This window comes from Xiphophorus maculatus, chromosome 6 (genome assembly GCF_002775205.1).
Source record: "Xiphophorus maculatus strain JP 163 A chromosome 6, X_maculatus-5.0-male, whole genome shotgun sequence".
Classification (NCBI taxonomy): domain Eukaryota; kingdom Metazoa; phylum Chordata; class Actinopteri; order Cyprinodontiformes; family Poeciliidae; genus Xiphophorus; species Xiphophorus maculatus.
In genome coordinates, this window is record NC_036448.1 from 28,001,703 (window position 1) to 28,024,895 (window position 23,193).

General features: G+C 40.2%; 1 protein-coding gene across 1 annotated transcript in view; it reads right to left on the reverse strand.

Moving 5' to 3' along the window:
• The window catches only part of myo10 (myosin X), a 109,682-nt gene that overhangs the window by 44,746 nt on the left and 41,743 nt on the right, over positions 1-23,193 (reverse strand). Inside the window, exon 4 of the mRNA XM_023335262.1 lies at positions 11,464-11,651. Coding sequence (XP_023191030.1) covers positions 11,464-11,651 — 188 coding nt within the window. The remainder of the gene's footprint in view (positions 1-11,463; positions 11,652-23,193) is intronic.

Consider the following 23,193-nt stretch of genomic DNA (forward strand, 5'->3'; position numbering starts at 1 on the left):
TCAATAATCACTCTTAATAACTTTGGCTAAAATTACAAATTAAATGTAGATACTGAATGCAGGATTCAGCAACTCTTCAGTCTTTTTATGGTGCAGTTGCGGCTCTAAATTAGCTTCATTTTGCTGCTGAGACCCAAAATGTTTCTTTGGATTCTAAGAGCTGCAATAAAACTTACAGAAATGAAACTTGTTTTTGTATTGCAACAGTTAAAAGGACAAAAATCAGATATATTCATCACCATTTCAGGCTGAAACACAAACAAAAGCCATAAACTGCGTGTTACACTAAGCTGGCACTTAAAACAGCTACTCTCCTTTCACTGCGTTGATTACTATGATTCTGCATGTCCAACCATCCAGTCAGACACGTTGGACTGGTCTGTAATCACTGGTGCAGCGTGTCACTCCCAGTTAATCACTTACTGAGCGGACACAAGTCAGTTCCACGACCAAGACATGACGCCGCCTGCTGGCTGTCTTCATTCTGTTCTTATAAAACACAAACCTGCTTTTCATTTAAAACAAAGCAGGAACATTGAAACTCTGAGTAAGGAGAGAAATCTCCCACCAGAGAAGATGAAGTGACGACTTCTCCGATGCTGCAAGACTCCAGAGCGCCATGGATGAACAAACCGCCTAATCTGAGCTCTCAGTGGCACAACCAGGCTGGACTGAAGGACTAAATGTTTATTCCTTCATCTTCTTTATTGAGAGAAATTCTGTCTTTAAGCTGTTGACTTTAAATTAAAGCTACGTTCAAATGAGTGCTGCCTTCAGGTTTGTAAACATCTTTTTACAGTAAGTGTGACTTATCTGACTCTGCCCCTCTGGATAATGGTTGGGTAGATCCTTATAAAAGATAAAGTGGGAACTTTAAAGGTGAAACACTAAGGGAGGGAAAGCTGCAGAAAAAAGAACATAAGAAACAAAATATCCCAAAAATATTTAACATGTACAGACCTTTAGTCCAGTTTTAATCTCTCTATTTCTATAGTTTCTCTATAAAATATAACAAACAGTAAATAGTGTTTCACTGCTATGCTGATGATACTCAGCTGTGTTTATGTGTGTAGCTAGAAGAAGCTAACAGTCACTAGCTTCATTTCCATCCAGTTGTCTTGCAAATTCTGAGTAAACTTTTAAAATGTCGCAAAAAAAGAAAGAAAGTTGGGTTGTTTCCATCTACAAGTTTGGACCCAATTAAACTAAATTCTCAAAGTGCGATTAGCAGCTTAAGCACTTTGTTTATGTTAATGCTACATGTAGCTGTAATAAACAGGAAGTAAAGTTTGCAGACTAGAAGGAAACATCTCAGAAAAACTGAGAACTGGAACTGGAGGCCTGAAATTTCAGTTTTCAGAGTTTTGTGCCTCTGGTAAGGCACAGCCCCACTGGTGGATGGAAGCATTCGCTACATTAAAATTTATTCTTACTCCCCTTTAGTGAGTTATCTGCTTCTGGGAAAAGCCATGAACCATCTCAAGCAAGTGTAAAAACTTTTGGGAGGCTCCATCGATCTTTTCTAAAAACCGACGGTAACGGTTTAAGATGCTCACGTTTGTTTTGATGGCATTTTCTCTCCTGAATGTTCTGCAATCTTCCTCTGTCAATTTGAGCCTTTTTAAAAATTGATTTATAATTTAACTGTTTTGTGTTCAAAGGAGTCATATCAATAAAAATTGGGCTAGCTCCAGCAGAAAAAAAGTCTAAAAGGACTGAGGGATCTTGTGCTGTTAAAAAGATGTGAAATTATACTTCATCATTACGTCTGAATAACGTGTAATGGTTAGATCCAGCCAGTAGAGAAGTATTCCCTACTAAAGTGGTGAAAACTGCTGTAATCTGCATGTTGAGGCGTTTGCATGTTGTCACAGTTCCAACATGTGCCTTGGGTTAACTGGTGTTATTACACTCCATGACGCCTCGTTCCTACAGGAGACAAAACGGGTTCAGATAAAGCAGAGCAGACATTTCTAACAGCCTTGTGGAGCAGGAACAGACAGAACTGCAGCAGCCAAGCAAACAACTCCAGCTGAGTCGCAGCGAACGCTCATACCTGAGGCCTCTGAGCAATCATTCATGACTTTAAGTTTAAAAATGAAGCTGAACTTTCACCTGTAAGCTGTGGATCAGGAAAAGGTTACGGTCCTGATGGAGAACAGGACCGAGGATGAAGTAAACACTCAGGGTTTCTGGCTGCAGCTGAGGCGAGGTGGGATGTTATGACAGCAGAGACGGAGGTTTGGAAACACGCATGGGAGACGACTGCAGCAGGCATTCAGGCTTTAGGTCACCAAGACCCACAGAAACGTCCCGACAGCTACAACCATCGCACTAACGTCACTTTTAAAGCTTTTTTTGTTAAAATATCTGTTCAGTAAATTATTATGCTAGAAAATTAGTTGTTTTTAAATACTTGGAAATGCATCTCTGACCGGCGACTTTACTTTAAAGTGATCTTAATCACTGAGATTTCTGGATGTTTTCAGAGTTTTATTTGGACTTTGGATGATTTCTCAGTTTTTCTTGTGCAGTTTGTCTCAAAAACAAGAAATTAGAGGAAAATATGAAACTGATTTCTGACTTTCAATCAATGCTACATGACCCAAATTACCTGGATTTTTTTTTTTACAGTGTTTGACGTTTTCTCACGTTTAGTTTTTTGTAAATAGTTTAGACTATTGGCTGTAACAGAGGTCCTTAAAGGTAACTCGTTTAAAGGGCTTCTGGCGGTAAACACACACACACACACACACACACACTCAGATCCATCTAAACAGCAGGCGGTCTTTGTGCCGTTCACTGGACCTCCACACGATGTTGCCACCCAAGGTAGAAACCCCCCACCGGCAGGAAGGAGGGAGCCTTTAGACCCACCAAACAGCATGTTGGACAAAGTGCCTGCACAGCTCTGGACCTCACCCAGACTCTTTGTACAAACACAGAGCTGCAGACTGAGTCCACTGAAAGAGTTTCTCAGAAAGTGAGTCGAGTCGTGACTGAAAGTGAGAGCGGTGTTATTCGACCGTCTGCTCAGGGAAAGAAAAGTGTTTTACAAGAAAACAGTGAAATGATCTTACTGAGATAAAACACCAGCTTGTTAGGCAACAAAGAAGATTAAGATTAAATTACTTCTTGCATGCACAGCTAAAGCCCACTTTGCCCCTCTGCGGGAGGCGGGCTGCATCCTACCCTCTGTTCGGATTTAGGGAGCAACTTCCTGGTTGCTGAGACGCAGGCAACAAAACACAAACAGAAACTGTTTACACACAGAGCCAAGACCCAAAGAGTGGAAGAGGCTGAACCTCAGCTGGCTTCCTGTCCCACAACAAGCTCCATTCAGCTCACAAAGACCTTCACAAAGACCTTCGCTTACCTTCCCAACCATTAGCAACCCAACAGCAGCTTCCAAAACGCCATAGAAACAAAACGCCTGGTTTGACTTCACTCTGGTATAAAGTTTGATTCAACAGGAAGTCATTTAGGTTGTTGAGTCTTTTAATTTGCTTCTGAATAAAATAGTAAATAATAATTAGCTCTTCACAGTGAAGAGCTAATGTTGGACAATTACCTGTATTTATTGCCTAATTTCCAAAAACATATTGGTATGAAAATAAATCAAAACAACAATCTTTATTAAAAAACAAAACATGAAATAAAATGAAATACACAATTAAACTTGGCTGACTGCAGCCAGTTCTTATATATGAGAGAAAACAATTTAATCTACAACAATTATTGATATTTTACAAGTGATCAATTTGTCCCATTTTTGTTTAAATTTCACTTCTTTCAGTTGTAGAATAACAGTCATTTTTTTCAAATACAAATATTTTCTGCAAATCCTGATTAGGCAGTTCAGTGGAGACTTTCTGGTACAGAATAATTCAACGTTTTACACACAGTTTTCCTCTTAATGCTGTGTAGCATTCAGTGTCTGACAGCAGCTGGACTTCATTCCAAACAATTCAGAGAAATAATAAAAAAAATAAACATTTGAGAAGTTCACTTTCTGAGTCTGCATTATTAATGCAACCTTTATGTGAGCAACGAAAAGTGAATCAGATATAAATTAGATTCCAAGTAAAAGACACTAAAGCTATTATTGTTGTGATGGATGACGCCATAAAGCATGACAGAGTTTAAGGCCTTTATGGAAGCTTCTATCTTATTAAACCTTTTTTAATAACCTGGGAGTTTGGATTTGGCTCAGAATGTATAACTGCTGCCCTACCGACGTAATTAGATTATGGAAATGATTGTTGAGCAACTTCTTGTAGAAAGTGAACTTTCACAACTGTCTTTAAAACAACAAGGACTCTGCAGCATAAAAACTTTATTCTTACTATGAGGTCAAACTTCCTTTAAGAAGTTATGAATGCATTAAAAATGCTCCGTCCGTCTCATGTTGCACCTAAAACCAACACGGTGGGACGTTTTTTTGAACGCCGCACGGCCTCCTTTGTTCTGGTCCATTCCTTCCTTTAGTCACAGTTAACTCCCAGTGGAAACGAGGCAGAACAGAATCTCAGCAGATCCCCAGAGGAAAGCTCTCAGGCATGTTTTCACAGAGCTTCGCTGCTGGGCTTTCCTGACCCCAGATGCCTGACTAATTAACCAGGATCGAGACTATTGCGTTGACCTCACGCTCCACCTCTGGGGTCAAGAGGTCAGGGACAAAGTGCCGGGTCTGGATCTGATGACTGTGCAGGCTAACAGCCATGCAGCTCTGCACTGGAGGCTGTCAGCTTAGATCTTATTAAAATGAGGATCCAGGATGTTTCTCTTATTAAAAATAAATAAATCCTGATGCTTTCCAACAGGCTGTAACCAAAGCCTGTTGGAGGATTTAATGAACCCTGCGGAGGTCCGGCTGTCTGTGTTTTCAAATAATTAGCAACAATGAACACATGGTGTGGAATTATCCCTTACAGTTTGCATATCCGGCGTACATATGTCAGCGCAGATTGAGTTTCATCCATGTCGTTTTAATCTTAAGAACTTTTTGCAAAGAGCTTTAGCAAAACTGAGCTTACGTCTTCACTCAGGGAGATTCCTGCTGATGATTCATTTAGACGGAACGGGTCTGAACTCGGTTCTGACGATCTCAAACCCAGCAGGAAATACAGTTTCTGGGCAATAAAGAACAGGATGTCACTTTTCAAGTGAAGTGATAAAGTTCCTGTGTTGCTCCGTGTTTAAAGTGTTATTTCTGAGTAAAGTTGTTGTTTTTCTACAGACTTTGCACAAACACATGCTAATAAATAGAGTTGGAGGATTCTCCAAGAAATCAGCTGGTGAGCGAAACTGACCGGCTCAAAAACAATCTTTTCTGATCAGCTGCACACTGCCACACCACTCTTCAGTGCCAAAGTATTTACTGAGGGAACACGTTAGCTATTTTATTCAAAGGGTGGCCACAGTCTGTTTAGGTTGTTTCTAAATAAGTGTCCAATCTAACTTAAATATTTCTATCAAGAGATGGAAACCATTTGGGATTAGCTAATTGTTGTTCTCACTGAAAAGGCTAACTAGCTAAACAAGCTAATAAAGCATTTCTTCTGTATTTCACGTAATTAAACAGAATAATGTTTTGTCGTTGTACAGTTTGTGTGGGATTGGATTAGGACGATTCAATGTGAAAAAGCAAAACTAGATAAAAAGTTTTCTGTTGTGTTTTGTACGTCTGGCAGCCATATTGGATTTTGAGACCAGGTTTGTTGACAAGCCTTTGACTTTTAAAGTCAGAACTACAACAGATATCACTTGGATTTATTTCTGTTAACTTTTTAATGTGCGTGGATTTGCTTGAGACTTTCCCAATTGAATATCTGATTTCTACGTTTTTCATGAACGTTTGAGCTGAAACCAGAGGATGAACAGAACCAGGCCTGTCAAAACACCGTCTTACCGCCAAACTTAGTTTTTAAAATACTGGAGGCCAAACAGGAAGTAAAGCTGAGTTTAAAAGGCTTCTATCAAACTGATTCCTGAATAGTGTATGAATTTAAATGTGACAAAAGCAACGGTAGATATTGTTGCAGGAGAAATATTCCTTAATATAGAAAACATTCCAGCACCAAATAGACAATTTAGAGGGAAGTTATAAAAAAGGATGTATGTTAAAAGATAATAAGTTTGAATATCTTCCTCTCTCAGTCTAAAACCGAAGCTTAGTTTGCATGAAAGTTCCTCAGTTGTTCTGGTGTTGACGGCTGGTAAAACAGAGATTAAATGAACTTTTTGTTTTGATGAGGAGGTCCGATCTCCAGTCCAGGAAAACCCGCAGGACCCACATCAGTCCCAAAAGCACACCCAAACAAACGGGAGCTGACCCAGCACCCTGATCCTAAACGCTCAGGGTGCTGCTGCTGTCCTGGGTTCAACCTTTCAGCCAGATGTCGGACCCCGGCTCCGGGGATTAGCCCAGTTCACCCACCAGAGGCTCTGGGAGGTGAAGGCGCTGTGTTGGCAGATGTGGCGTCTCACAGTTTCCCCTGAAGGTTCTGGGTCTGGAAAAGTTCAATTAGGCTCTTTTGCACCAAAGAGGCAGAACTTGTCCATCCGGGTTTGTTCTGTTCAGCTGAGCCAACAGAGAGATGCTAACGCAGGACCTGCTGCTGTAACAATGTACCTTAGAGTCTGAATCTGCTGTTTATTGCTCAATTAGCGAGAAAAAAAATGCCTTTGCTGTGCTTGGCGAATTTTTGAAGGATTTCCAAGAAATTTTGTGTTGAGGATGGCTTTTTGCTTAAGTGTGCAATAAAATCTCCCCAGGACTTGCGCTTTAAAGCAATGTGGTTGGTTGCAGGTAGGTACCGCATTAGTGGAAACGCAGACTGGCATTCATGAGCTTTAATGAGCAGATGGTCTCATGTGAGAGCTGGTTTCTTCATCCTCCTCCTCCTCTTCTTCTTTTACACCAGCTCCTGTTTCATTCGCCTGGATCTGATTACCAACAATCCCTAAATCCGAAGGGAAGGCTTCCTGTCTCGGCTGAAAGTGCCAGCTTGCAGATTTATAGCTCCTCTTCCTCTGTGTAAGGGGGGGGACCCGGCATGTTCCTCGTTTTATGGGGGGTCCGCTCCGGGTTTTCCTGGCCCGCCATCAGCAGACATGTTTCTGAGGGTCAGTGATCACCGGAACCGGTTCAGGTTCTGGAGCAGCTGTGCAGAACTCTGAACTCTGAGGCAAAACGACTGCCAGACTGACAGAAACTGTTAAAAATAAAACCAACAGCAAACCCATGAGGGTTCAGGTCGCGATCCAAGCTGCACAGTAACACGCAACATGTCGCTAAAGCAGGGCAGCCATGTTCTCCAACAGAACCAACCAGAACCACAGAGCTGTTTGGAAAACATGAAGACTTTCAAGAATTGAGGAGAAAACGATGTTTGGTAAGACAGACGGAGAGTAAAGAAGAGTAAACATCGACATTTATGCACCAATCAGTAACCGCTGCTTTAGTTAAATGCACTTAATCAATTTATCTATTGATTGTTACTTTTACTTTTTTAATGATTTAATTCCCTTTTTTATTATGTTAATATATTTATATACTTCTATGTTTTTTCTATTTAGTTTTTTTTTTACATCTACTTTTTAAGATTTTATAAATTACTTTGCTTAGTAAATTATTAGTTTGGAATTATCTGATAATTATTTTTTAGATATCTATTTTGTTTATCTACATATTTATATTTTTTGTAATCTTTTGTAGGACTTGGAACCCGTTCATAACTGCTTGCTGTTGTAGTTTTTATTTGATTTTGGAAACTATGTTTGCATTTATTCTTTCCATTTAAAAATTGTTTATTTACATAATTAGCTCTTTTGTTTTTCCTAGTTGGTTTTTTACAAAACCTGTGTTGAATTTAACTTGGACTTAAGTTTTCTGTTTGTTTTTTACAACTTTGAATTCCACATGTGGAGCATCTGCACCGATACAGCTGTGTTCCCTCCGTTCTTTCAGTGTCTTTATTTTATAATCACTGTTTAAACCATCAACCTCATGTTGCTCTCTAACTGTGAGCAGCCTAGTTAAATCCTCCACAGATTCAGTCAGAGGTCGGACCTCCTTGCCAGCCAGAAACCCTCAGGCTGTTCTGGGGGTTTCTGCTCCGCCCTGCAATTATTCTCAGCTTCACACATCCGTCATTTACAGACCAACTGAAGCTCCAGAAAGTTTCTCTGTTTCTTCCCATCAGGATGAATTCAACAGGTCCAGATCTCCACTGTTAGTTTAACATTTTGTTGAGGATTAAGTTGAAAATCTGGTCAACAGCTCTACATGTGAAGACGAGAGCTTCACGTTTGGGTCAAAGGAAATAAGAGATAAAAAACACAGACCTGATAAATTTACATCCACTACACAACTGGAAACACATTTATCTAATTTTCTGCTTACATGTTTGATTCTTGCTACCACATCAAATCAAAGTATTAAAAACAACCATGAAAATTAATCTAATCTTATATTTACATATGCAAAAATATCAATGCCATAAGCAGGCATTTAAAGATGATATGTTTAAGTTATTTACAGAACATATGGTTCAATTTATCAGATTTTGCAAAATTATATAAAATGTTCACCTCTTGCCCAGAAGAGGATGTCAGCTGTTTGTTATTATTGGTAATTTATATAAAATCTCTGAGAGCTCGTCAGGCGTCTGTGGAGTTCTCCAGGGCTCCGTCTTTGGCCCACTTTAGTTCCTTCACATTTATTTTTATTAAAGGGCAAAGATGAAACATTATATGTATAAAACATTTAAATATGCAACATTTAAAACATATTTTACATTGAAGTAACTGGACTAAAGTGCTGGTGAGGAGTTTTACAGCCGTGCATTGGAAAGCTCAGTGTGACATTTACTCTGTTTTAGCAGACAGTAAACCACCAGGTTGTGTTTTAGCTGAAACTATAGTAAAAGGTCACGACTGTGGTCTGTGGTTTCTCCTTCTTGGCCGACCTCACCGCTCTGCTGTCATGGAACAAAAACACAACCAAACTCTTTTCTTCCTCTTCAGGTCATTCTGTGGTACACTAATAGTTTTATAAACTCCAGGCCTCTAAAATGAGCCTAAAATGTGTTAAATCCATAGGAAATAATGATTTCCTTCCTGAAAAGCAGAAGCTTTGTTGTAGCGATAAAAGTCAGAGGAATCAGTGAGATGTGAAGGAACACAAAGCAGATCTGCAGACAGAAACGCAGCTTTGCGCCGCAGTGGGACATGTTTGTGTTTACGCCTGCTCTGCCGCGCCACGGCGCATATTCCTCCCACTGACCGACATCCTGCCACACAAAAGGCCTTTCTGCTCCCTTAACAGAAGGACGGAGGCAAATGACACCAGCAGACGACCGAGGGAACATGAGGAGAGACTGCATGTGGCGGCACGCAGCTTTCAGAGCGTCTCACTCACAGCAACGCAGGACAGAAATTCTACTGGGTTTAACTTTTATCAGGTTAAAGCAAACCGAGTGCAAACTTTCCATTAAAATACATCTTTGATCCGCTGCATTGAGCTCTTCATTTACAAAGATCTAAACATAATACCACCTCCACTGAGTTTAATGAAGTTCCACAGTTCTTCATGGTTTTATTTTATTACTTATCTGATCTAAGATGCTGCGTTCATCAGCTTCAACCTCACAGACTATTCCTCATGTCCAGGATAAACCTCAATGTTTAAAAACAACAAAAAACATTAAGTGGTTAAATGTGATGGTAATAATTTCCTACAAATGGTTATTTCTGTAATAAACATATTAGAAAACTTCCTTTGATCATTTTATGTGAAAAAAACAGTTTTTAAGTTTTTAAATGCATTTGTTTCTACATGTTTTGATGATGAAGTTAGTTGTTATTTATTTCATTTTTCTTTTAGAACTTTATCTCGTTTACATACATGCTAATATTTTTATTTTTCATAAATTACTTTTGGAATCATATTTAGTAAATTAGATTAAACATCCAGTTGAGTCTCGTTTGTCAGATTAAAAGAACTTTTTGAAAATAAGAACCTTTTATGACATATTAAACTAACTTTTCATTACATTTCTGTAATTAAACAGTTTTTTTGCTGGTTTGTTGTAATATTCTAAGTTTGATGTTCTGTTTTCAATAACTAAGTGTAAAACAGACATAATTAACAGAAATAAAGGCACACATCCATTTGTGTGTAATCTATAAAATAAATAGAATTTTTAATAATATTAAAATGTATTTTATTTTGTAGAGCTGCTATTTCTAAAAATAACAACAAACTTACAACTTATGTTATTTTCTATCTTTTTGTGTGAGTATTTTATTAATTTGTTAAGCAGAAACTGAAGCAGCTGTTAACTTTATAGGTTGTAAAACGTGTTTAGGTTGATTTTAAAAGTCCCACATGTGTCTGATTATCCGATGAAACGGCCGGCTTTCAACTCAACGGCGGCTAATTGTCAGAAAACTGCTGGACTTTCGCCTCGAGCAAAAGGCTGAGACTCACCGACCGTCTCCAGCGTTTCAGTTCCAGCCAAAATGACCGACAATAACACGACTTACCCGCCTAAACAAGCCGAAATAAATCATCTGCAGTCACCCACAGCCGACGCATCGACTTCCTCCCACCAAACGGACAAACGTCTGGTGGAGGGACAGGCTTACGACGCCACAGGCTGCTTTTATGCACACTTTTATATAATCATACGTATTTTGGGAAAATTACAGCTGTTTGCAGCTTTTACTGAAAGTTGGCGTAGAAGAGACCACACAGCTGGCCTGAGAGCGAGCTGCCAGGGAACAAGTATTAGCTGTTAGAGATGCCAGGTGAGGTTTGGTGGAGAAAAGTTTTATTTCTGTTAAAAAAAAAAATCTGAAGGGGCAATTTTACTAAAACTTAGCAGATTTATCCTCATTCAGATCAAGTTACGTTTATTTACGTTTACGTTAAACAAGGCAGGTCGGATGCCATAAAACATCATGTAGTCATCAAAATCATCATAAATGTCAAATATATTGATCAGTGCTAAAGTTATTGCTAATCAAAAGCAGCTCTGACCAGGTGGGTTTTTAGCCTCGACTTAAAGGAACTCAGTGTTTCGGCTGTTTTGCAGTTTTGATCCACCAGCAGCAGATCTTTAATCCGTTCAGTGATTCATAAACTACCAGCAGTAGTTTAAGGTCTATTCTGACAGTGAAGAACTGGGTGATGTGCTGGTTTTAGTCAGAACGTCGGCAGCAGCGCTCTGGATTTTTTAGGCAGACCTGAACACGCTGTTGCAGTAATCAATGTGACAGAAGATAAAAACATGGATGAGTTTCTCTGATGCTGAGACATCAGGCTGACTTTGCAACTGTCTTTATGTGACAGTTTGATTAAGGTTCCAGTTAAACAATCCAGAGTAATTCTCAGGTTTTATGTATTTGTTTTTCTGAGTATCGGTGATTCAGTGGAAAAAGACCCGGATGACCCACCTGATCAGGACGCACTGGTTCTGCTGCCTCCTCCACAGCGAGCGGTAGCAGTCGTTGGCCACGGCGAAGATGTGTGGAGAGATTTCGCCGAGGTGGTGGCGGCTGTAGAGCTCGATGGTGGGCCGGTCGTACAGGCCGGGCAGCGGCTGGTACGGGTTCACCGCGGCCAGGATGGAGCCGATGTACGTCTGAGGAGCCGCAAGGAGAGAGGAACGGTGAAGACAGGCAACATGCAGCTGAGGAACGACTGGAAATCATGGTGTGAAAATGTTCAAGGGTTTAAAGTTACAAAAGTCTTAAAAAATGTTTATGTTACTGTGAAGATGGAGGAAGGATTGTCCCATTATTTCCCAGCATATGAAAACAGAAAGCTAGAAACTCTGAGGTTCTGCACAAAGCCTGAGCGACCAACATTCAGACGTTTGTGACCTTTAGCTTTTCTTTTTTTCCCAAACCTCTGCAGCAGCAGATTGCTCCAAACCAGCGTCACATTTCAGAGTTCAAAGAAAAACTAACCAAACTGCTGAAATAGAAGCTTGTGAAGCCAAAATATGTCTTGGCTGCAGCTTCGGTGCTGCGGTGGTGACTAAGAGGTATAAAAGAAAGCAAACATCTGCATGCATCTGGGAGAAAACGGCTGGATAATGCTCTGAAACGCTGCAGCAGCAGAACCAACCCAACCAGAAGCAGCTGTTCTGAGAAGACTTTGCTTATTTCTAGGAGGACATCAGAGGAAAACAGCAGCAGGAAGGACAAGCATGAGCTGTCCACTCCATAATCTGATCTGAATGACAGAGTGCTAAGAATAGAAACGTCAGACATGTGGAAGACGCTGCTCAGGTCGGGTCAGACACTAAAAACAGAGGAAATCTGGCAGAAAACATGAGGGAGACGTTTTTGCAGTGGAAACCTGAGTCTGAAATTCACTTATTGCTTCTCTTCAGCAGGGAAAGAGAAGCTGGTAAAGTTGGATGATGGATGGAGTTAAACCCTGGAGGTGGAGGCTCACCTGCCAGGGACTCTAAACATTTTTTACATTAGCAGAATATCACAAATGTTTTGAACACATTTATAATAAAAACACAGATATAAACTGTTTAACTAGAATGAACCTGGTGAGTTTTCTCCAAGTAAACAGTGTTTTTATCCTGTTATTGTTAACATTTCACCAGGTTCTGTTCTGATCAGATCTAGGATGTTTTCTATGATGCAACCTGGACTGAAAGTGAAAATCTCATTACAGCAGTAAGTGCACACTGTTCCCATAACAACAGATTAAGGCAGGGAGAATTAATCAATGCCTCAAGGAGAAGAAGAAGAAGAAACGCATTATGTAGGAAGAGCAGGTGGGAGATTTTGATCTGGAGATCATCCAAGTTCTCTGAGGTCAAACAGTTCGACGTTCTGAAACCTGAAACCGTCTGAGACACAAAGAGACAAACAGATTCAGACAGACTGGCTGTTAGCTTCTTCACTCTGCAGCGTTGGCTTACACCCCCAGAGACAGAGGTTTTCTGCTCAGTATTAATATTTCATTCCTTTAAGGGAGTCAGACCTTCAGAGAGCATTCCTTCAGCTTCCTCAGTCCTCCTGTAAGATCAAACCGCTTTGTTCTGTTTTTTATGGCGCAAACTGTTCCAGGAAGAACCGACTGGAAACACTTCAAGGTTTCCTCAGGACAGAAGCAGCAGCTTCTTTCTGCCTGGTGCCTGTTTTACAGATACAGACTAAACTCTGCATGCATCCACCCACAGCGCCCACAGCTCCAACTGGTGAGGCACCAGCAGGAGCTGCAGAAAAACTGAATGGATCTGCTGCTGCTGAGGCACGGTGGAGGAAACCTTCCAGAGCAACACAAGTAGGAAGGAGGAGGAGCTAAGAAAAAAGAAACTGCTGCAAACTCAACCTTCTTTCAAAAATAAAAATGAAGTTTCAGGTGAATGTTTCCACTGACTGTGGGTTTTTTAACTTCCTTAGGCTTGTGAATCTGATAAATTCCTGTGGGAAATAAAAGAATCTCACCTGGTGGTCACAGTCTAGATCATCTGGTTCTGTTGCTAATTGCAGCTGCTGGTTGCTAACTCCTAAAATTTGGTCCCTTAACTCAAAACATTTCTTAGATATTAATCCCTGACTTCAGACATTGTGACCATATTTCATCCTGACAGATGACAACATGCTGAAACTCTGCTGGAACAAATAGATCTCATCTACAAAGCAGATTCTATCTACTGATGTTCTACGTTTTTCTGCAGCTGCATCAGTTTTATTCTCCTTCTTGTTTGGTTTAATAAACTAATGTTTCTGTAGCAAGCCTGAGTTTTACCTGAATACAGTTTGTTTTTACCTTTTATCATAAAACAGCGTTTCAAGCTTTGCCACTTAGACTGAGCGAACGTCACATCTTCAGTATTTAAATGTTAGTTGAACTTCTCACACAATTTTGAACATTTTTTCTTTCTCTAAGGATTACTTACTTAAACTATATGAGAAAACTGCAAGAAAATTTTTGATTTGATTGCAGAAGGAAAACAATGTTGCCATGAACTTTCAGACTATTATTTTGAGGCTGTCACCATCCTGGTCTGTTTTATAAAGAACATGAGAAACAAAGCAGTCTAAACTTCACCTGTGTTACTCATTTATGTTGAGTTATATTTTTATATAAATGTATTTATCAGTCTACCATCTCACACTAACATTGCTGTAATAGTCTGAAATAGAGAAGCTGAACATAATAAAACATTTTTTGCTTCATTTCTTTCACAGCAAATCAAAAAAAATCCATAAACACATAGTTTCATACATGGTGTGTAAAACAGCAGGTGAGTGTAATTTTTATGCCCTTTTATTTCCTGGTTTTGAAATGAAAACTATTTATGAGTGAACATGAAGCCAGAATTCGTCCGGCTCTGCTCCGAGGTGGAACGCCTCCATCGTGGCCGACTGACCTACATTCAGCCCAGATGCAAATCCACTGGAAGGAACGTTGAGCTGACGTATTTACATGACAAACTCAGGGCCCGGAGAGCGGGGGGAGGTCTAAACCGACGCATAATGGATCATAACTCAGGCAGAGCTGCATGCAAACACAGCGCGGCGTCTCAGGTGACAGAGTCAAAGGGACAAAGCCGAGACGAGTTTCCTCTGCAGGAAGTAGAAACAGGTGGCAGTTGGGCTCTGAGGGCGGAGTCTTTGAGCAAATATTTGAGCAAATGTTTTTCAGGATTTCAAATCCTTTTTGGTAGTAATTAGCAAAAAACACACAAAGAAATATCTGGTAATTAGACGCCATCATGGTTGGTGTTTGTTTACATTCTGGATGCTTTCAGCCTGGATCTGATTCACAGTTTGACTGAAATGATAAAAGTTAAATGCAGGTTTAAAATCAAAGCTTGGTGTCCCCAGGATTATACTCCATGATGAATAAATTAGGCATTATTATCCACAGGCGGACAGAAAACTCAACTTTTGACAAGTTAACCAATCAAACAGTGATGCACGTTGATACCAGCAAACAGCAGCAGCTTTGCTGGTTTTTATGAATCAATCTCACTTCACACCTGCTCCCCGACTCGGATGTGAATACTTTCCTTAACAGCCTCAGAGAAATAAAACTGAAGTGACCAGAAGGAAAATCAGACCCTGAAAAAGGTTTCAATTTAGTTTTCTATTGTGTGATTTTGCTTTTTAAAGTATTCTTGAAGTTTTTCCAAAAAGAGAAAAAAAAATCTGACAATATTTAGAAAAATACAAGCTGACTGATTCATTATAGAAGTTACAACTGCAGGAAGGTTTGCTGAATAACAAACTGGCTGTTATTAGATCCTTAACTATAAACGTCAGTTAAAGGATTTTTACAAGCGGATCATTTTTTCAGAGTGAATCTGAATCTGCTGTCCATGCAGTTACAACGTTCAGTCCTGACAGAGTGACATGTTTTTAAATGTTGCAGAAAAGTGTCAAACATTTTCTGTTGCTTTAACTGTAACGATGATCCGAGTCATTTTCAGGGAGAAACGGATCCAATGATCCTCCCTGAACCTGAACCCACTGGGAAACATTTCAGGAAAGTCACATTTGGTTCAGCATGCAGCCATGAAGCCTCTGTGTTCACGCTGAGCGTTCGCCAGAGCAGAAAGCTTCGGTCTGACCTTAGCGTGATGAGTTACCGCCGGTTGGACCCTGATGTGGGTCCGACTTGGTACCGGTTCCTCTCAGAACCTCCAGGCTCATTAACTGCAACTTTAACTGGACCGAAACTTTTCCCCCTGACGGCTCCAAGACTCTCAGCCAAACATCAGAAAAAACCAGGAGCTTCAGATCCACTTGTTAAAGTTTGACGCGTTTCTGACAGTTGAGACGGTTTTAGTGGAACGGGCCACCGTCCCGCCTCCAGAAACATAAACACTGGGAATTTTTTGAAGTTCGTATTTTCAAGTCTGAACAACTTCATAAGTTTCATCCACAAGTTAATCTAAAGTTTAAAACTGAGCTGGTTTTAAAGGCTTGTTTGCAAACATGTCTTTCTTGTCACTTTTACAAACAATTTACTTGTAATATTTATCATCCCATTATGTTATGTTCTTTATTATCTGCATTTAAGTTGGTTATTCTAATAATGCATTTCATTTTTTGTTCTTGGAAGTCTAAATTTGATCATTTCCTAGTCAAAAAACAAAATTTGATCTGGACATTCCTTACGAGCTCCAAACACTAGATCTAAAATGGCTGCCGAGTTAATTAAACCTGATGATGGCTGCAGTGAAACACTTCAGCTGCAGGTTTTATGGTTTGTTTCTGTGATGCTGATTAATGCTGATGGAGGCTGAATCTTAAATTTCTCCTCCCTTTCATCCAGCTTGTCAAACTCGGTTAAGTCTCTGGTATTTGAACAATGTTTTACTAAGAAAAATCTCAGTTTCGTGTTTTATGTTTAATCCAGCAGTGACACTGATAAATGGAGAGATGCGGTCAGGCGAAACACTGGTTGCCCTTTTCATAAGGGATCAGATTAATGGAGGTGACCGTAGAGCAGCTCTGTGTTTACAGAGAGGCGTCAGTCGCTGCTGATGGTGGCGGAGCTGCAGATTCATTAAACATCAGATCTGCCTGCGAGCCAGAGAGGGGAATGGAGACCAGATGGAGAAGGAAAACCTGACTGACAAAAAGACAAAACGGACGGGGCTTCATGATGAACACGGTGAAGTTACCGCAGACATTCCTACAGTTGCTACATTTGAAGCGCTCTCGATGCGCCGCCTGGTTTCACTGTCGATGCTGACGGACGTGACAGGCCGGCTGCTCCGGGGGAATGAATGGATTTCTTCTGGTTTTCACAGGTTTCCTGACAACATGAACCTTTCAGCAGATCATAAAACACGTTTACTGAACGGCAACACATTCAAATTCTGTTTTTGTTTTCAAACTGGACCACAAAGTGACTTTACAAATGTGAAAAGGAAGTTAAACTCATTTCACCACATGAGCTGCTGCACAGATGAAACTAAGTTCTGCAATGTAGAAACAGAACATGTAGAATGTAAAACATTAAAAAAGGCTGCAGCAGATTGGACTCACTGACAAAATGTGTTTGTAAAATAATGAAATAAAATAAAAGATCAAAACTGGAATAAACAGGAACTGACAGTAAAAATTAGGAATAGTTACTGGGATTACATCCAAAATTAACTGCTGATAATAAAAGTAATAGATTACAAATAAATTAGGATTAAATTTATATTTATTATATTATATTATGCATTAGGTTTGCCTGTCAGTGCATTTAACACGCACAATACGATGCAGCATGTCCAACACAGGCGAGTCACTGATATTTGCATAACGTACTCAAATATCACAACAACTAATTCAGATGCAACAGTCTGCAGACACTCTGTCTGCGCTCATGAAGATTAACACGCCTCTGTAAGCCGGATGCTTGAAACTGAAACTGACAGCTTGACCTACTTTATGGTCGGTAGATCCTTGAATGTGTGAAAAAAGAAAAGATAACGACGACAAGGAAAAGTAAAGAATCCGGAAGCAGTTTAACATTTTACACCTTCGATCCCAGGATACATGAACTGTTCACAACAGATTCTTTATGACACACATGTCCAGATATGAAACGGTCTGACGGCAGTTTGAGAGCTTTTTTCTTTCTTGGACAAAAATGTTTTGGTTTTTTAGCATTTAGTAACTTTTTCCAATAAATCAGACATTACAAACTCCTGAAAACACATTGACGCCTGGTCACATAAAATAAGGTAAATGTTTTTATGTTTCAAGTTAAAATAGTTACAAACTGTATAATAACCTACAAATAATGTAAAGTTTTTGTATTTTTAGCCAGAAAAAGAGCAGCTTGAGATGAGATTATTGTGTTTGGAAGCTCAAAACTGAAAACATGCCAACAGAGATCTGGTCAGTAAGTAAAGGAATGGGTCTGATTTGGTTCCAGAACCACCAGAACTGAACTGACAGATCAAATCAAACGAAGGAGTCTCGCTCCAGACAGAAAGACATTTTAAATCTCTTTCTTTAAGGGTTTATTTTAAGAAAACGCGTCTCCCAGGAGCTGGGTAAGCACTCCTCCAGATATTATGAAAGTTAGATTTGGATCCAACTAAAGCATGGACTGTGCCGGTCCCAGCGTCAGTCCAGTTTGGTTCTGTTTTGATAGCAGAACCTGTGAAAGCGGAGCAGCCGCTGCCTGCTGCCTGCTGCAGTCCGTCTGTCAGCGGGCCGACAGCAGAGACTCGTGAAAAAAACCCAGTTACTCCGATCCACTGACAACGCCGACCTGGAAGAGCCTTCATCACCACCATCACACTGGGATGATGAAGAGGAGGAGGAGAGCCCAGTGGGTTTTCACGCTGGTGCTTCATGAAGGCAACCCGAGCGTTTCACTCTGACCTTCCATCGGGACGGTTTGAGTTCAGCTGAAAGCGCTTCCTGTTCGCTCTCTGTCCTCCGGCCTCCTGCAGAACAAACACTTTCTGTCCGACTCCACGTCTTCAGTCGTCTCACATTTCATACAACTAAAGCTCACAGGCATATTTTACATTTCCCAGATTCCTCCCTAATCAAGGACGTCTGTGGGAAATTTGTACAAGATGTTCTCTCACATGTTTCCAGGCAGAACAAAACATTTTAGGACTATTTTTAAAGCACCCCCATAATTACTGACACCCTGAGAAACGACGTGTAAAAGACCTGAAGGGAGCTGCAGCTTTACTGCAGAACAAACATCTCACACTGGAAAAGTCAAGAGCTCAGACATTAAGGAATACGTTCCATCAAAATCACAAAACTGTTCACACCCCTGCTGTCAGACGTTAAACAGACACACATCAGGGCTCAACTCAACTATTAACATTTCTAACAGATTAAGCAATTAAAACATTTGACTCGATTAAATAAGCTGATAAAACATGAGCTAAAAACAAGAGTGAGCTTCATTAGAAGATTTCTCTTTTTGTCTTTAAATAAAGCTAAATTGTTGGAAGAACTCAAAGTGGAAAGTTTCAGATCCTGCAGTTTTCCACGTTGATGGAGAGGAAGAAGAAAATACATTTTCCAGTTTCTGATTTAATTTGCTTGTGTTTGGATGTAAAACCAGGAGTGGAGCGTTTGGGATGCGATGCCTTCACTGACGCAGGATTCCTTCATCAGTTCACAATTATAACTTTCATACAATATTTACATCCAGATTTACCGTCCGGCTTCGTCTGGTGCAGAATCACGATGCATGTGATGCAGCAGACGGATGAAAAGCGACATGAGCGTTCAGACTGCAGACCATTTGTGATTCTGCTCCACATCTGGAAGTGAATTAAATCTGATTTTGGGGTGAAAATGTCTTTCCTCACTTTGATGAACGGAGGTGGAAACGTTTGTTTCTGTTTTCCACCTGCAGAATAATTTCACTGCATTGAGGAACAAACTGATGATGAAATCTTCAGTTGTCCTGAACCAGAACGTTGAAGACGGTCATGAATGAATCTTCCTGCATGAAAACACAATGAGGAGCTGAAGCCGGTTCCGACTGAGGCCACGGACCCGTCCGTCTCCAGACTCTCTGCTTCAGAGTGAAGGAGACATTTTGCTGCGAACTTCTGGCCCTTTTTACTGAGGATGAAACACTTTCCACTCTGTGACGTTCAAATTAGATTTTCTGAATGGATCAAGTTGTAAAATGAAACTGGAGCGAAAACAAGATAAACTATTGGTCATCTGAATGTTTAGACTGATTAGTTATCAGCCATATTAGAGCCTTATTTTGGTAGTTTTGAAAGAAGAATGATTTTAAATCAGTTTTTCTGTTTGTTTTTATTCTGGTGAGAAACGGAGCCAGAAGCTGCAGTTCCACTCACATCATCCACTGCTGGTTACCAGTGGGAGAACTGGGAGCAAAATCTAATTAAAGCACCAATCAGACAAAGAGGTCAATTAAAGACCTCTGTGTGAAAATCAACAGCCTGATGAGGAGAAAAGTCCATCAGAATCCGTTCCCATCATGCAAACAGGATCCCAAACCAGTTTATTAGGAATTCCTGGAGCTTCTGACTGGACTGACCCCCTGCAGGCGGCCGGGGGGTCCGGCCCTGAAACGGATGCAGAGGGCCGCATTCCTCAGCGTCTGTCTGCTCAGAGAAACGTGAAGCGAACGGAACCGACAGGCTGAAACAGAAACATGTGGGACGGAACAACCAGAGAACACGGCTGTCGGTGCGAGCAAGAGACGCACCATGTGGTACGGATCAGGTCCGAGAACCGAGCGGGGGGACAGGGGGAGAACACGGAGCCTCGCTCTGCTGGAAATGTGTGCGTGTGTGTTTGTGTGTGTGTGTGTGTGAATGCTTGCACTAGAATCTGCAGAGGAGACGAGGGAGGCCACCGGTCGACAGCACAGCTGGTTGCAATCACAGTGGCTAAAGATGTTACACACACACACACACACACACACACACACACACACACACACACACACACACACACACACACACACACACAAAAAGGTCTCGTAGTGTGCAGGCTTGTTTCGCTACACTGAAGATTTTTAAATTTATCCAGAAACGAAACTTTGAGACGTTTTTCAAACTCTCTCAAAGTTAAACTTCACTGTAAAACATTTGAGCCACATTTAGTTGTGTCTACTATCTTTAAGTCAAATAAATTTAGCAAGTTTTAGATTTTGAACCTAAATGTGAGTTTGTGAAAGATAAACTTATAGTAAGTTGCGTTAACTTTTCATAAATTGTGTCAAACCTCCAAGAGTTTTTTAGGTTAGCACTTTAAAAAAATGAAAGAATAAAAGGACAGGAGTGGGAACTATTTCCCAGAATGCTTAGCGGCGTGTTGTTGTACCCTGAGATGGGAGTGTGTTACATTGATCTGACTCTTGTGTGTGTTATTACGCTAAATGTCTATTTTACATTTGCAAAGTGTGAGGACAATTCTCTGTTCACATCAAATGTTTTAAAGCAGAATTCGTTGAGATGTTTAATGAAACTCATTACTAGATCAGAAATTTTGTTCATGCAATTTGAAACAAGAATTTAAATTATTCTGAAGTTAAATAGTTATTTTGACTTTTTCATAATCAAATTTCTAGATTTTTCTGGGAGTTTTTCTAACATTCTGGGTTTCTTAATACAAAAAATATGGGGAGGTTTTTTTTTTGCATGTCCCCAAAATGAGGTTTGATTCTGTTTGTAGAAGTTTAAATTACTGGACATCATAATGCTTTGTTATGCAAGTCGAGGTGAAAATCTTAAACTTGGAGCATCTGGAGGCCAAAAGACATCAAAATATGGTTTTAATGTTTTTAAACTCTGGATTTTTCTCTGTCACTGGTGGGATGAATAAATTAGCCAAAAACTCAAGCTGTGATGCAGCAAATTAAAAAATTAAGGACTTCTCGGGAAGTTATTCAGAGAGAAAACATTTCTGTTTCCAGGCTGGAAACATTCAAACATCTGGTTCTTTTACAGGCTAGTTCTCTTTGTTCAACTTTACTAGGTACTGGTTAAAAATATTTTAGAACTAATCCTGAAATTCTAAAGTTCTGACTCACGCTCATTTCCACCAGACACACAACGTGTGTGTGTGTGAGGGTGTGTGTGTGTGTGTGTGTGTGTGTGTGTGTGTGTGTACGTTAGGGGTGTGTGTGTGTAGCCACTCTCTTTGGTTCACCACAATCCACTTCACCAAATCTTCCCGTCCAATTTTCCCTTTTCTCAGCTACCTCTTTCCAAAAAGAGAAGAAACGAGTCGGGCTGCAGATCAGCCGGCTGTGATGAATTGATTGGATAATTTCAACCATACGGGAACATTCAAACGTCATTAAAGCAACAACATGGCATTTGTCAAAGGTTACTTCGCCTGATGCGTGCCAACTGCAGAGAACAAGGCCGGCTTTGTGTTTGTTTTGCTGCGTTAAGTGTCGGGTCGGGATTGTTCATTAATCCAGGAATTCAGGAACAGGACAGTAACGAGCCGTTTGTCCCGCATGACTTTTGTTTTTCTAAACCAAATATTGGAATTTGTTTTCAGAAAAACCAAAAAACAGGAAAATATTGTAATAATCAGCCACATTGTTGATAAAAAAAGAAGGCAATTTAGTGGCACCTACTGGCAACAATCCAGATTGCAATAAAAATAGCTTCTACTTTCTTGCACAAACTGCTGGATACATACATTTTGAAGCTTGATCTTTTCTTCCCAGTTAAATATTGCAACATTACGAACAGTCAGGGCCCTTGTGATTATTCCTGCTGTGTCTGAACATGTTTTCCTGGATGTCACGGCCTAAACTCAGCAAATTCAAACATTTCCTCCAGGGATTTTACGAAACATTCCCAGGAACAGAACAAAGTGCCCAGTCAGGATGCATCATCAGAGACTGGAAGCTGGACGTTTTTTGACACATCAGTACCAAACCCTGCATGACACACGTTTCCCGTCACTTTAAAAGCCGCGTTGCTTTCACTTTCCCTGCCAACATCCAGCCGGTTATCAGCGGCGTTACGCAACAGGGCTGAGCCGTTTCAGGCTGTCAGGGTGATTCCAGCAGAGAGCAGGTCAGAGAGGGCACTGTTCCCGGGCAGCTGAATCACTGATGGCCATGACTGGACTCTTCTTCATGTCAGGTGGAACGATTTCCTTCATGTGTGAACCTTTAATTTATCAGGTTTTACATTTTAGAAACTGGAAATACGACTTCTATCGATCCAGATCCATTTAAATCACATTTTTAAAGGAAATTTATGTTTGTTACCATCCAGAGGCGGCAGAGAACCCAAAGGCCAATGAAGTAAGAGGAGAAATATTCCAACATGTTTTTACTCAAGTAAAAAATATACATCCAAGAAATTACTCAGTAAGACTAAAAACATTTTTGGTAAAGTCTACTCAAGTCCCAAGTAACTGATCAAATTATCAATCAATTAATTAGATGGACCAAAACATAAAGTTTAGTGGAAACTTTGGTGTTTTAAGGACGAAAATAACAATAATTCATATAAGCAGCGACGGCTGGTATAAGTGGGGCTAAGCCCTCCCTGACAATTACAATAAAGTTGTTAAAATAAACAACTTAAAAATATCTACCTAAAAATAAATTTTTTTTATAAATAATGTGTCAAATTTTGTTAAATTTTCAACAAACCTGGTTTCAAACCGCCTGGGGAAAATCCCGGGGTCTTTCCAAAGGGCTAACTTCTG